Consider the following 15007-nt stretch of genomic DNA (forward strand, 5'->3'; position numbering starts at 1 on the left):
GCTGGCCGCTGGATCCGCCGAACCCGCGCCTCCTCTGGGCGAGGACACGCCTGCCCTTGTCGAGAAAACTTTTCCTGCCGACTCGGTCGGGGCGGCGGTGGCAGGAAGTCCGGGCGGCGACCTCTCCTCCGCCTGCCCCGCGCGCCCTGCTGGGTCCGGGTGCTGGGCATTCGATCAAGTTTGCAGGGCTCCTTCCCTGCTGCAGGCGGGTCCCACTTTGGGAGGAGCGACCGCTACCTAGGAGGGCACCGGGGCTAGGGCTAAGGCCAAGGGCGCCTGGGGGCGCCGGAGACAAGGTGCGGAACGCGGCCCGTACTCGCACCCGAGAGCTTGAAGGGCGCGTAGCCGGGGAGCAGGGAGCCTCCCGCGGCTGTTTCCTGGAGTCCTCAGTCCGACTCCTCCTCTGGCCCGCGTGAGGACAGAGCCTTGGCCCCGAGTCTATCGAGGAAAATGAAGTTAAGCCGTCAGTTCACCGTGTTCGGCAGCGCGATCTTCTGCGTGGTGATCTTCTCGCTCTACCTGATGCTGGACCGGGGTCACTTAGATTACCCCAAGAGCCCGCGCCGGGAGGGCTCCTTTCCCCAGGTAAGCCCCGAAATAGTCGGGGCGCGAGGGCTGGAGGAGGAAGGCGTGGGGGCCTATGTTACTCACTGCTTTGCGACCTCCACCTCCTGCCGCGTCTCAGCGCCCGGGGAGTGCAAAGCCGAACTGGAGGAGGATCCGAACCTCTTCCAGCCCAGGCTCTGACCGCCACTCGGGAGCCTTCGCCACCCGGGTGCGCCAAGTTAACAAAGTGCGGGCGGCGTATAGTGGAGGGATGGCGCTTTGGGGAAGTGGCCATGTTACCGCACTCTCAACCAGGCCTGTCGGGGTGGCCTGGGGCACCTGCTGGCCGAGGATATGGCGTGGTGTGAGGCGCCCCTTTGCTAGCGCGGTGCCCGGATATGTCTGTTGTGTAGCTCCTTGTGTCGCTCAGGGTTAAGCCACCCGCCAGAGCCCAGACCTTTAGCGCTCACTGAGATGCGGAAATGAATCAAACACCTAAAACCCGGGCGTTTCCCACTCTCACTGTCTTATGAGAAATAAAAGTTCATTTCGTGTTACGGACCTCTTAGGTGTGAATCTGTAGGGTTGGTTTTAGTGTCGTCATTCTTTAGCTGTTACATCGGGTTTGTTAATAGCAGACGTGGTGAACAGTGGGGAAGCACATGTTATACTCCTGCTGGAAGCTGTGGGGCGCTCAGTCCCGTGGCCAGTGGTCAAGTTGACTAACGAGTTTGGAAAACGACCCGTCTTAAGACTTTTATTTAAATTGGCTAAAAATAAGCAAGATCAACACAGCCGGTTCTGTATGGAAGTGTGCAGCGCCGCGTGTGCGAATTCAGATTCAAGTTACTTGCCAGTTACCTGTACATTTCAGAAATTAGTAAAACTAATTTTGTGTTTTATTTCCTGTAATGAATGAACTTGTAGAATTCAAAACTCTGAGGCAGACTGATCTAACAACTACTTGACTCAGGGATAGAGAAATGGAGGACCCGAACAACTTGAAGAATTTTCCCCCTACCTTTTGTGACAATGTAAATGACTAAGGAGTATCCTTGCTGTTTCTTGGTTTTGTATGCTAAGGTAAATGGTCCAAATTTAATTGAAATTAGACTATAAATTATTCATGAATTATAATGAAATAAAAAATAATGACCCGTTTATGGATGGTCCCAGGTCAATAGAGAGCAAAGTATTTTGCATTATGGGGATTAAAATGTGGCAAATAGATGTATCAAATTTAAGAAGTGTCTGCTGCCTTTAGGTCGTGTTGTGATAGAGAAAAGGTAGTGAGACATGCACTGTTTGATATCTTAAAACCTTGTTTAGAGCTTGTTCAAATGCTTCTTGGAGCAGTTAGCAAAACCAGTTCCTACAAATAGGGTCCTTGGTATGCAGTCAATGGTGTCAGCCCAGCTTCTTTATTTTAGTTGCCCACGGGGTAAAAAATCTGTGCCATAAACGCTTTCATTCCTCTGGTTTTTTACTTTACATCTTTACATTTTCTGTTTCTTAATAAAGTTCTTTTGAAAAAGTAAAAAAAAAAAAAAAACCCACAGTTCCTAAGAGGTAATCCATCTGAAACCAGAGCAAAATGAGGGGTTCTAAGCTTTGATAATGCTGTTTTATTTTGGGTTAAACTTACTTTTTTTTTTTTTTTCCCTCTCTCCCACTAACCCTATTTTCGGAAATTTTTCCATAACAGGAAAATCATAAAAGCTGATGTGTTTTATGTAAAGTGTTATATTGAATAATGTCCTTTGGCTTTGGCTTGATGGTCACTTGGAAATGATTTATGCAAACATCTGGCTTGGGTTCTCTGGCAACCTTGACATTTTACTCTGTTACAAAAGAAGTGAGTGACTCATTCAGTTCCTGGGAAATCATAGGCCAAGTTAATTCCAATATTTTAGTATTTATCCCTTGGTCCTTGTCAGGAAGCTGAAGTTTTGCTTAGAGTATAACACCTTTGATGGAAAATGACAGTGGCTGCTGGAGGGGAAGCCCCTATTGTGTGTACTGTTTTGTGTGTGAGGGGAGAGGATTTGGAAGGTTGAACTGTTCGCACTTAAAGTTACCCTTCTCAGATTGTCAGTACTATGTAGAAGGAAGGTTCCCTTTGCTGTGGTAACCTCTGGAGGCCACTGAATCCCCAAGCAGGTAGACAGGATAAGCACTCTGCTAATTGTTACAGGCTTGACATTATTTTATGTGTCTTACATTATAAACTCAGACCTCCCAACCACCACCCAGTAGATGAGGAAATAGGCTTGCAACGGTTAATTAACTAGCTCAAGGTCATACAGGCAGTAAGTAGTAGAACTGGGATTTTTGTAACAGGTGACCTTTGGAGTCTGATCTCTCAGCCACTGTGCTGTATTGCCTGTTAGGCCCACTGTGTTTGTGGAAAGATACAGAGTACAGAGCATGTTGCTCTATGACTCTTCAGTTGATGACTTTTTTTAGCAAAAAAAAAAAAATACGAAAAAAAAACCAGTGCCATCAAGTCTGATCCGTCTCATAGCTACCCCTCCTTGGGTTTCCCAGGCAGTATCACTATGGAAGTAAGCTTTATTATAAAGCAAAGGAACTTTTATTATAAAGCTCTAGTGAAGATGATCCTTTTTGTCTGAAACATTTGCTGCTTGAGATTTACACTTTCTCAGATTGTCTTCTAGAAACATTACAGTGGAAACCATTTATGCAGTTAATGCAGCACAGCATTCAACATTTGGGTTACTTATTCCTTTATTTTTTCTACTACCCTCAATTCAATGCAAAACTTTATTTGATGAGCACACCAAACATAGCAAAAGTAGTTTGCAACAGATTATATTTCTTTGAGGAGTTTGGGTCCTGGATTCCTGAGAGTTTTGATACAGTTAGGCTAGTTAGTCAATAAGTGTCATTTTTGGTGTCTGGTAGGATGATTTTCAATTAAAGGATAGAGTTTTTAAGAACAATCTATTTGCTGGTTTTTTTTTTGGCCCGTGTTCCTTTTTTCTCTGCCCCAAAACTCTTGTGTTTTCTGTTGCCTAGCCAGGAGTAGGCCAGGCTCAGAGTGCTCCGGTTTCTCCTACCCTAGAGCAGCTGCCTGCCGCCAGTGTTGCTGCTGCTGCTGGCAAGGCCCAAGGAGGGCTTCCCTCTTGTGCTTCTGGGAGGAATTCCTTTGTGAAGCTCGGAGGCAGCAGGTGGCTGAGTCCTTTTAAGCTGGTGTGTGTATTTCAGGACTGTTAAATCTCAGCTAGAAAAATTAATAAAAATTCCACTCTGAATAAGAGGGTGGTCAAGGCTTAATGTCCAAAAGATACTTAATGAGAAGATACTTTAATGAGAACTTTTAAGAATTTCAGCAAATGGAAAAAAAAAAAAAAACTTTGGTAAAGTTTTCCTGAAGTTTATTATCACTTTACAGATTTCATAGGTTGCTTTCCATGTATCAAAACCAAAAAAGTAAACCCACTGCCAAGGAATTGATTCTGACTCATAGTGACCCTCATTGGGTTTCCCAGGCAGTAAATCTTTATGGAAGTAGATTGCCCCGTCTTCCTGGGGTGGGTTTGAACCGGCAACTTTCTGGTTAGCAGTCAGATGCCATAGGCACTGCACTGCCACTTTGTATAATATGTTATTAATGTCTCATATTTGAATCTGGAAAATTAAATCAATAAATCATGTTTTGTATAACAAATGGTCAATCTATAACTAGTGTTGCATGTGACTTTTTTTTTTTTTTTTTAAGTAGTTGCTTTTGAGCCAATTCCAACTCATGGTAACCCCATCTGTGTCAGAGTGGAATTGTGCTTCATAGAGTTTTCAGTGGCTGATTTTTTGGAAGTAGATTACCAGGCCTTTCTCTGAGGCACCTCTGGTTGGACTCAAACCTCCAATCTTTTGATTAGCAGCCGCCCATGTTAGGAAAGCCTCTATGGAGGTTGGACTCTGATGTAAAATGTGGAAGTGAATTTCAGACTTTATCTTTGTTCTTAGATAACATTTATCATTGAGAAAGTGAGAATGCCTTTAAATAAGTATTTGATTGAAAACCATTGAAAGGTAGGGACTTGGATGGCTTTTGTTGCTTAATCTTTCTTGTGAAAATATAATACGCATATGGGGATGTACTTAAACAATTCACATCACTAAACCAGGAAAACCAAACTCATTGCCTTCTAGTCGATTCTGACTCATAGCAACTGTGGTAGTTAAGTTTGTGTGTCAACTTGGCTGGGCCTGGTTGAGTGGCTGGGCAGCTGGATATAGTATCCACATGATGAGACTGGTAATCAACTCCATGGTGGAATCTACTGTGAGCAGCTGAATAGCTGCCTTTGGGCTGTGGTCTGCTTCCTGTATATAAGGAGAAGCCTTGGGGAACGGTGTCTAGTTAATGGCATGCTTGAACCCTGCATGTAGCCGAGTTGGCGTTCAGCAGTCTGCCATGCTCTGCCGATCTTAGGACTTTTAATGGAATGGAATTAATGGCCTGTCGTGTGGTTTGGTAAATCTTAAGAATGATCTATAAGAAAGAAAAATACTCTGTGAACAAACAGTAGCACTTGTTTCCTGGGGTTTCTGTAAGGGAGTTTGTCTAATTTCTTGGATTATACTTGAGATCTGTTATTTTGGGGAAGTGATAGAAATTTGACATTGGTGGCAACCAAGCATTTAGGCATTTTCTTGAGACTTGTCTTCAGGGACAGGGTACCCTGTAAGCAAGGGAAGCAGGGGCTTACTTGTGCTTACTTACTAATCTCTCGGGAACAGTTTCACAGGTTTCACCACATCACAGGCTTACTCGTGCTTACTAATGGTAGTCAACAGTTTCACGTGTTTCACCAATGTGAAACCGTTGGCTACAGTTAGTAAACACAAGTAAGCCTGTGCTTACCTGTGCTTACTGGGTACTCTGTCCCCATCAGGGATTGTAAATTTGAAAAAAAGCATAGGCAGATGCCAGCCCTATTTAGGAGCAGAATCTTTGATGTGATGAAAAAATGTGAAATTGTTCATTACGTATTAGTAAATAAGTATAAGTAAGCCTGTCTTTACCTTACTTATTGGGTAATCAGACACTGCTTATCTTCCTCACCCTGTCCTGACAGGGTTCTTCCTGTCAAAACCAGTGGGACTCTTGCTCTGTAAGTTTTACTAAGACCCACGCTTATTTCCTGTAAATCAACTGCTGCACACACTGGTGATTGCAACTGGTCTGAAAGTTTTGTATTTTCATATCCTTTCTCCTCAATCAACTGTCTCATGATCCAGCATTTTGCGTTTACAACAATAGTTAAAAAAAAAAAAAAATGCTCTCCGACTGTTTTGCACATCAATGACATCTCTCTGGCAGTAATGAGCACTGAGGTGTGAGGCAATTGTAATGCTGGCTGTGATGGTTAAGATTATGTGTCAACTTGGTTGGGCCATGATTCTCTGTGGTTTGGCAGTTTTGTAATGACATGATCATCCTCTATTTTTTCATAATGCTGATTTCACATAGCAATCTGGTCTTTGGAATGTAACCATGTGGATATATGAGGAAAGGGTGTACTATTTTAATTGAGTTGCATGTATTGTTCCCAGATCAGCACTGTTACCGAGGCCTGAACAAAATGCTTTGTCCAGGAGATGTTGTAATCTTATTTCTCCAAAGGAGATTTTCTTTGTTACTCATTAATTAGCATTAAAGGGCTTGGGGAAAACATTGATTAAAATTACCACTTTTATTTGTTTTCACTTTAAGTCATCTGTTGCTTTTTGTGATCGATGTTAAAACTTTGGCCTTTTTGTGAGACAAATAAATGTTGAGACTTTCACAGAAGAAAGAGTTCAGTAGGTGTTGTCAGTCCCTTGCTTTATTCTTAGCTTTTTGGGTTCAACAGTCTTAGTTTTCTCTTGGCCTTGCCCCATTTGTGTAAGTAATCCTTAAGAAATTGGGCTCTGGTGATCTGGCCCCTGGATTGTAAAGGCCTCATCACGTTTTTGCCCCTTTCTGTTTTGTTGCTCGTGTTCCTGGTAAGGTTTGCTTTTATGGGACCTGTAAAACTGAGGAGAGGCAGAGGGACTTCAAAATAGGGAATATTACTTTTCATCATAGCTGTGCTTAATAAGTAGATTAGGAGAGGAAGTAGAAAATTTTAGCTAAAACAAGTTTTTGTTTCAGCTATAGATTTCAAGCCAAGTTGCTAATTTTAATGTTGAAACCATGCTTAGAATAAAGCAAGTTTGAAGGATGGTTGTGCTGAAATGCCTGGTCCTTTAGAAAAACAAACCCATCCCAACCCAACCCACTGCCATCCAGTTGATTCTGATTTCATAGCAAACCCCATTGGGTTTCCGAGGTGGTAAATCTTTTAAGTAGATTGCCCAGTCTTGCTTCAGAGAAGTAGCTGGTGGGTTTGAACCACCCACCTTCTGGTTAGTGGTCAGATGCCTTAGGCACTGTGCTACCAGAGCTCCTTGGTCCTTTAGTGAGTATTGCTAAATTTGCCTCATGATTGGGAAGGCAATGCTATTTGATTTGAATGAATCCAGTCTCAAGGTCTTGCCAGTTTGTCTGTGAGATAGTGTATGCAGACAATAGCATAGTAGGTGTACATAAGCACTTTTGTCACATTTATGAATCCAACTTAATTGTTTTCTAAAGAAATGATCAGGAGCTCTGGTAACATAGTTCCTAAAGCACTTGACTGCTAACCAGAAGGCTGGCGGTTTAAACCCGCCAGCACTCCTCGGAAGGAAGATGGGCAGTGTACTTCCATAGTGATACTGCCTTGGCAACCCAAGGAGGGGTCGGTATGAGTCAGGTCCGACTTGAGGGTACATAACAACAACAACAAAGAAATGATCGATCTTCAGGCACTTTAGTTTAAAACTGTGCATACTGTATCTTTCGCTGCCTTTTCCCAGGGTTTCATAATCTAGATGTTAGCAACATATTTGGCCAGATATTTCTTTATCTTATGAACTGTGTTGTGCAATGCAGGATGTTTAGCAATATCCCTGCTCTCTACCCACTAGATACTGGTAGTGATAACCAAAAATGTCTATAAGTCCCTTTCTTTATACCCATTGTACTTTGTGGACATTTTGCATTTAAAAGGAGTGATCTTCTAATTAGAAGTCTTCTAATTCTTTAAAGGATCACTAGATTTTTTTTTTTTTTTTTTAATTGTGATTTGGGTGAAAGTTTACAGAGCAAATTAACTTTCCATACAGCAGTTCACATACACTTTGTCTCATGACATTGACTATAATTTACCACAATGCAACAGCTCCCCTCTCACTTCCTTCCCATAGTTACCTCTTCCTTGTGTCCTTCCCTCCATGCGCTCCTGCCCCCTGAGCTGTCTCCCTGTGCATACACAGCCCTTATGTTCTCCCATGATTGTTCTCTCCAAGGAGTGTAACTACCTGGTGTAAATGTTCACTTCATATGCCTATCTTTTGTTTGGCTGGAAGCCACAGGAGTGGGTTCAATTCCAGACCTGAAGGGCAGGTAGGGGCCCAAGTCTTAGTGGTTCCAGGCTCTGTCAGACCATCAAGCCTGGTCCCTTTTTATTTTTTCCCCTAAAAAGGATTTTGAGTTTTGTTCCACATTATTCTCCCACTCTATCCAGGATCTCCTACATAGATCCCCCTCTGAGTGGTTGACATTGGTAGTGGGGCACCATCTAGTTCTGGTCTCACAGTCGTATAGGCTGAGGTTTGCATGGTTTACCAGTAGCTTGGACTAAATGTTTCCATGAATCTTTGGTTTTCTTCATTCTTTGTCCTGGATGAGGAGAGACCCATCATTGCATCTAGGTGGCTGATTGCAAGCTTTTAAGAAAAGGATCACTAGAATTTTTTGATGGTTGAAATGAAGCTTCCATTATCTGGATGCCTAAAATGCACTTTAACTTTTGTATTCTAGGTAATAATATTTTAAAGAAAATACAAGGATTCTGGAAAGGGCCAGATAAAAAATACTTTAAGCTTTGTGGATCAGGTAGGTTCTGTCACAACTATTCAACTCTGCCTTTGTGCCAGGGCTCCAGACCGGTTCATTGTGGATGCCTAAAGTGCACTTAAATTTTTGTATTCTGTAGCACAGTGCCTAAGGCACTTGACTGCTCACCAGAAGGCTGGCGGTTCAAACCCACCAGCCACTCCTCGGAAGGAAGTTTGGGCAATCCTACTTCCGTAGTGATACTGCCTCGGAAGCCCAAGGAGTCGGGGCCGACTCGACGGCAAACAACAAGAACAACAACAAAGTGCACTTAAATTTTTGTATTCTAATAACAGTAGTTTAAGGAAAATACAAGGAGAGGTTTTGTATGTGTGTGTGTGTGTGTGTGTGTTTTGTTTTTTAATGTGAGTTAATGGAAAGTGGAAATTAAATGAAACCATATATATATATATATATATATATATATATATATATGTATATATGTATGTATTCCAAGGTGGTATCTTTACAGAAGTAGATTGCCCAGTCTTCCTTCCAAGGAGTGGCTGGTAGGTTTGAATTGCCAGCCTTTTGGTTAGCAGTCAAATGCCTAGGCACTACACCAATACATATGTATATTTTACCTTTTCCAATTGGACTTGCTTGTTCTGAGAAATGTTTATGGTCAGACCATAGTGAATAGATCATCTTGTACTTTCTGCACACCGAATTAGAGGTTGGCAGTAGTTCATACTTATTCCACTTGCTTTATGTGTACAGTGATTAGTAATAAGTTAGTGTAAAAGTCATACTAAAAATATTTTGGAATGTCTGAAATGTTTTTCAGGCAGTCTGTTTACTCTCTTCAGGGGATTACTTTGTTTTGTTTCTTGTAATTCTGATAATTCCAGGACAGAAACTGGAACGTAAATAAAGTGGATGAAGATTTCCCTCCTGTTCATTTCAATTTGTCTTCTAAATAGCATTTTTTAAGAAAGGGGGATAAAATTAGGGGTAGAAAAAGAAGTTCTTGTTAAATATCTTCCCCCTTTCCATTTTATCTCCAAGCCCTTCAGGTCTTGAATCACCCCTCCTTGGGTTTCCCAGGCAGTGTCACTACGTAATCAGATCGCTTGACCTTTCTTCCTTGAACCCAGTTCAGTGACTATAACCCACGGGGTAAAATCCAGCCTGTCCCATTTATGTAGAGCCATGAGCTAAGAATGGTTTTTACATTTTAAAATGGTTAAATAGTATTTTATGACAGTCACTCTTATTTGTCTGTGGATTATGTCTGGTTGCTTTTGCACAAAGCATGGCTTTGAACCAATTCATTTCAGTTCAGCCCCCTACTGAGACTTTGCCTTTGTACCCCCAGATATACTGAATCAGAAACTACATTTTAACAAGATCCCCAGGTGATTCTTATAGATCCCCAGGTAATTACACATGTAATCATCTGGGCATCTTGTCTAAATTTAGATTCTGATTCAGTATATTTAGAGTGGAAATGCAAATTCTCAGACTGGTTAGGGGATAGGGTGAGAGTTTACAGTGTTGAGGGTGGAGGGGTGGGATGGGGGTGGGGATTGGAGTGCCAGAATGAACCATTTTGGAGACCTGACAAAAAGGCAGAGTTGAGTAGTTGTGACAGCAACCACCTCACTTTAATACAAAGCTTAAAGTATTTGTTGTCTGGCCCTTTCCAGAAAAAAGTTTGCCGACTCTAGTTTAAAGGATGTGTTTGCGTTATTAACAATGGAGACAAGTAGTATGCTTAGATATGTTGAAGCAGAGGAGGGTGGTTTAAAAGTAGCATCATCTATGTGTTTCATAGATTTCCAAAGTATCCTTGGGGAACTACTATGCCAGAGCGTGGACAAGGGTGACATGTTTAATTTGTCTCCCTTCCATCACCTGAAAGTTTTTCACTCCAGGACCACTCTGGGAGTGAGGGTTCTCAAGCGTGAACTATGCAGAAATGATCCACAGCCTCAAGACTGAAAACCATAACTTTCTGATTTTTTGGATTTGCTGTAATTCATGGATGGGCTGAATTCTTAGCTTAGTCTGACTGCTTGGGTTATTTTAGTACAGTGAAAAAGTAAGCCTCAGTCTAGGTATCTTCTTAGCTGCTCTTATTGGTACCCTTAGGCTGCTCACCTTGGAGGTAGAGAACCAACCATCAGGCTGTCATCAGGGGTCCTGGACTACTGCTTTACTTATCAGAGAATAATTACTTCCTGTTCAGGTCTGTGGTTTGGGCAGTTTGACTCTACTGTTAAATGTTGGTGATGCCTACTCTGTAATACATGGGGATAGGAGCTCTGGTGGCATAGTGCCTAAAGCATCTGACTGCTAACCAGAACGCTGGCGGTTCAAACCCACCAGCCACTCCTTGGAAGGAAGATTGGGCAATCTACTTATGTAGAGATACCGCCTCAGAAACCCACGGAGGGGTCGCTATGAGTGCAGTCTGACTTGATGGCAGTGAGTTTGGTTTTTTTGAATATGTGGGGTCCCCACGAGTCAGAGTTGACTCGACCTCAACTAACAGCAACAACAATTTTCATCCTTCTTTACTCTTGATAAAGATTGTGTGGCTTTCTGTATCCTTTGTGGCACAGGCCACCCATCTCATTTGTGTCCTTAGAGATTGTAGTATCTTTAGTCTTACACTTAGTGTAAGCAAAATGAGTGAGTGTAATGGCTTTTTCATTGAGACTGCTGAATTTTTTTTTTCTTCTTCCATTTTATAATATGCATCTGTTGTTTTTATACATGTAAGTGATTGCCATGACTCCCTTTGCAGATAGGTGCTCTGATAGTGCAATGATTAAAGCATTCAGGTACTAACCAAAAGGTCAGCAGTTTGAATCCACTGGCCACTCTGTAGGAGAGAGATGAGGCAGTTTGTTTCTGAAAAGATTTATAGCCTTGAAAACCCTATAGGGTTCCTGTGAGTCAGAATCGACTTGATGGCTGTAGGTTTGGTTTTTTGTGTTTCTTTTGCAGGTGGGCACCTTTGGAAATCCAAAGAAATTAAATACCTTTTCTAAGGGCAGACAGTTGTTGTTGTTGTTGTTGTTATGTGCCGTCGAGTCGGCCCCGACTCATAGAGACCCCTCCTTGGGTTTCCGAGGCAGTATCACTACGGAAGTAGGATTGCCCAACCTTCCTTCCGGGGAGTGGCTGGTGGGTTTGAACCGCCAGCCGTCTGGTTAGCAGGCAAGTGTCTTAGCCACTATGCTACCAGAGCTCCCAGGGCAGACAGTATAGACCTCAAATCTCACTTGATTCTGTGCTCTTAGCAGTGAAGTACATTGTCCTGAATTAGGAGTCTGGGGACCTGGGCACTTTGCCACTAGTTTTTTCTTTTAAACATTTAAGTATTTATGAGTATAAATGCTGACTTGACAGCACATAACAACAACAACAACAACACCATAAATGTTCATAGAAATCCAAATCCAAATGGTATCAAAAGGTATGCATTGAAAATTGAGTCTTTCTCCCCTCTTTCCCTACCTCAGTTCTCTTTTCTCCAACTCCTACTTCTGACCATTTCCATGTTGTTAGCAGGTAGTTTCCTCTCTAAGTCTAAATAATGCATTTATATTTCTTTTTAAAAAAACATTTTCCACTGTGTGGTATTATTGTTTCCATTTATAAAAGATGAAAAATTTTTAATTCAATACCTCGTTCTCTTTCTATTTTTATAAAGTTACTGGTTTACATTAGTTCTGTTTGATATTTCTTTATAGTTTTTGATTATATTATTGCATTTATTTCCTTGCTCCATTACCTTTATGTATTACATCTTGATTCCCCACTCTGTCTGATGGGGAAATTAGCCCCTCTCAGCCTTCTTCCACTTTGTTCTTTTCCCTCTCTTCATTTTGCAGCCCTCTCAGCCCTCACTTCTTTTACATCGACAAGCCTTATATCATCTACATTTCATTCTATGACTGACTATCTCACATGCTTTGATTATAGATTGATTATAAAAATTGAAAACCAGTAAACCACATTTTCAATATAATGATAATAAATTATTCACTCTGTATCCAGGTTGCTTGGCTTCATAAAGGAGGAAGAATAATGTTGGCTCATTAAACTTGTGCCACTTGAAGGAAATATTCCAGAGCAAGTGGGTTCTCTTATCTTATATTCCAGCTGCTAAGAATTATGCTATATTTCATTCTCCTTTGTATTTGGACCATGACTTCCTTGTATAGCTTTTTGTTTTTCCTTTGTCTATTTCTAATTCCCTTTATCTTACTGATGGGAAATAGAAGTTATTGGATTATATCTATTAAATCTCATTATTTAAAAAGTTTTACAACTCAATGTTGATTATTATTTTGGACCTTTATGGTATTTCAGGGTTGAAAGTATAAGGTCTTGCTGCCCCCTCATCCCCAACCTTTAGTGTTTTCTCAAATTGGCATTTTTCCTTCTGAGGCAGCTAGTGTTTAGCTTTGTTTCCTCTGTAATGGGAAGCCCTGTCTCATCATACCGTGGTGTGAAGGTATGCGATATTTATGGGTTCTGGCATCATTGGTCACATTTTACATGTGGCTGATTAGAAGATGGAAGCTTGAGAATGTGACTCATTCTCAGAATTTTTTCTATATAGGAATGTCCTGAATTTGAGTTTTCGGAATCTGCTGCAGTAGTCAATGCTTTAACAGTCACTAGCAACCCAGAAAAGTTCACACATATGAAAAAGTCAGACTTTTAGAATAGGGAGGGTCCTTCCAGGTCAGATAATTTTGTTCTTTGATTTTCCAGGTAAGGGCACTAAGACACATAGACTGCACCTCAGCAATTTGTCGAAGGCCCCATAAGCAGTCTTAGTTTACCTGAGACATGCGCCCTGACCTCTAATTCAGTGCCATTCTGCTGTACTATATCCAACATGTATTTGAGAACTTACTGTGTTAGGTACTATGAAAATTATGATAGATATACAAGATGTGTTATCTGCTTCAAGAAAACTTCATAAAGGGAGCTACAACTGCTCTGGTAGCATAGTGCCTAAGGCACCTGACTGCTAACCAGAAGGCTGGCGGTTCAAACCCACCAGCCACTCCTCCGAAGGAAGATGGGGCAGGAAGGAAGATGGGGCAATCTTCTTCCGTAGTGATACTGCCTCGGAAACCCAAGGAGGGGTCCCGATGAGTCGGGTCCGACTTGACAGCACATAATAACAACAACAATAACATTTAAACCAGTTGCTGTCAAGTTAATCCTGACTTATGGCAACTGTGAAGGAACTGTTTCAAGTGCTGAGGAGCAAGGATATCTCCTTGAGGACTAAGGTGCGCCTGACACAAGCCATGATATTTCCAATCGCCTGGTATGCATGTGAGAGCTGGACAGTGAATAAGGAAGACCGAAGAAGAGTTGATGCTTTTGAGTTGTGGTGCTGGCAAAGAATGCTGAAAGTACCATGGACTGCTAAAAGAACTAACAGATCTGTCCTGGAGGAAGTGCAGCCAGAATGCTCCTTGGAAGCAAGAATGGCCAGACTTCATCTCACCTATTTTGGTCATGTTGTTAGAAGGGACCATTCCCTGGAGAAGGATGTCATGCTTGGTAGGGTGGAGGGTCGACGAAAGACGGGGAGGCCTTCAACGAGATGGATTGATATGGTGGCTGCGATGATGGGATCAAGTATAGCAGGGATTGTGGGGCTGGCGTGGGATAGGGCAGTGTTTCGTTCTGCTGTGCATGGGGTCGCTATGAGTCGGAAATGACTCGATGGCACTTAACAACAACAACAACAACAACATGGCAACCCAGTACGTGTGAGAATAGGACTGTGATCCGTGGAGTTTTCCGTGGCTGATTTTGTGGAAGTAGATTGCCAGGCTTTTCTTTTGAGGAGCCTCTGGGTAGATTTGAACTTCCAACCTTTCAGTTAGCAGCCAACCGCATTAATTGTTTGCACTACCCAGGGACTCCAGAGACTTAAAAAACAAACAAACAAACAAACAAACAAACTCACTCACTGCCATTGAGTCAGATCCGACTCATAGTGACCCCTCCTTGGGTTTCCGAGGTGGTATCACCACGGAAGTAGATTGCCCAACCTTCCTTCTGAGAAGTGACTGGTGGGTTTGAATCGTCAGCCTTCTAGTTAGCAGTCAAATGCCTTAGGCACTATACCACCAGAGCTCCTCCAGAGACTAGTTAAGTGCCATTTAATTATTCATTGAACACATTCAGAAAATCTTAGTCATTACAATGAACAGATTTTAATTGAATACCTGTTATGTACCTGTACCTGTTCTAGGTGCTGGGGATTCAGGAACAAATAGAACAAGAGTCTGTCATCTTAGTTTATATTCTTGATAGGGTGAAGGGGATTCAGAAACAGAACTGGGGTTCTGGTGATTATTTAGCTCAAGTGGACCAAACAACCAACCAAATTCACTGCCATTGAATTGATTTCTACTCATAGTATTCCTGCTCATAGTATAAACTCAAAGCTATACATTTTTATGAAAGCAGACCACCTCATCT

General features: G+C 42.0%; 1 protein-coding gene across 1 annotated transcript in view; it reads left to right on the forward strand.

Annotated features, from left to right (window-relative positions):
* The first annotated feature begins 450 nt into the window (after window positions 1-450).
* The window catches only part of MAN2A1 (mannosidase alpha class 2A member 1), a 296885-nt gene continuing 282328 nt past the window's right edge, over window positions 451-15007 (forward strand). Inside the window, exon 1 of the mRNA XM_042782502.1 lies at window positions 451-585. Coding sequence (XP_042638436.1) covers window positions 451-585 — 135 coding nt within the window. The remainder of the gene's footprint in view (window positions 586-15007) is intronic.

This window comes from Orycteropus afer, unplaced genomic scaffold (assembly GCF_000298275.1).
Source record: "Orycteropus afer afer isolate SDZICR_OR568_19922 unplaced genomic scaffold, OryAfe1.0 scaffold00350, whole genome shotgun sequence".
In the NCBI taxonomy this organism is placed as follows: Eukaryota; Metazoa; Chordata; class Mammalia; order Tubulidentata; family Orycteropodidae; genus Orycteropus; species Orycteropus afer.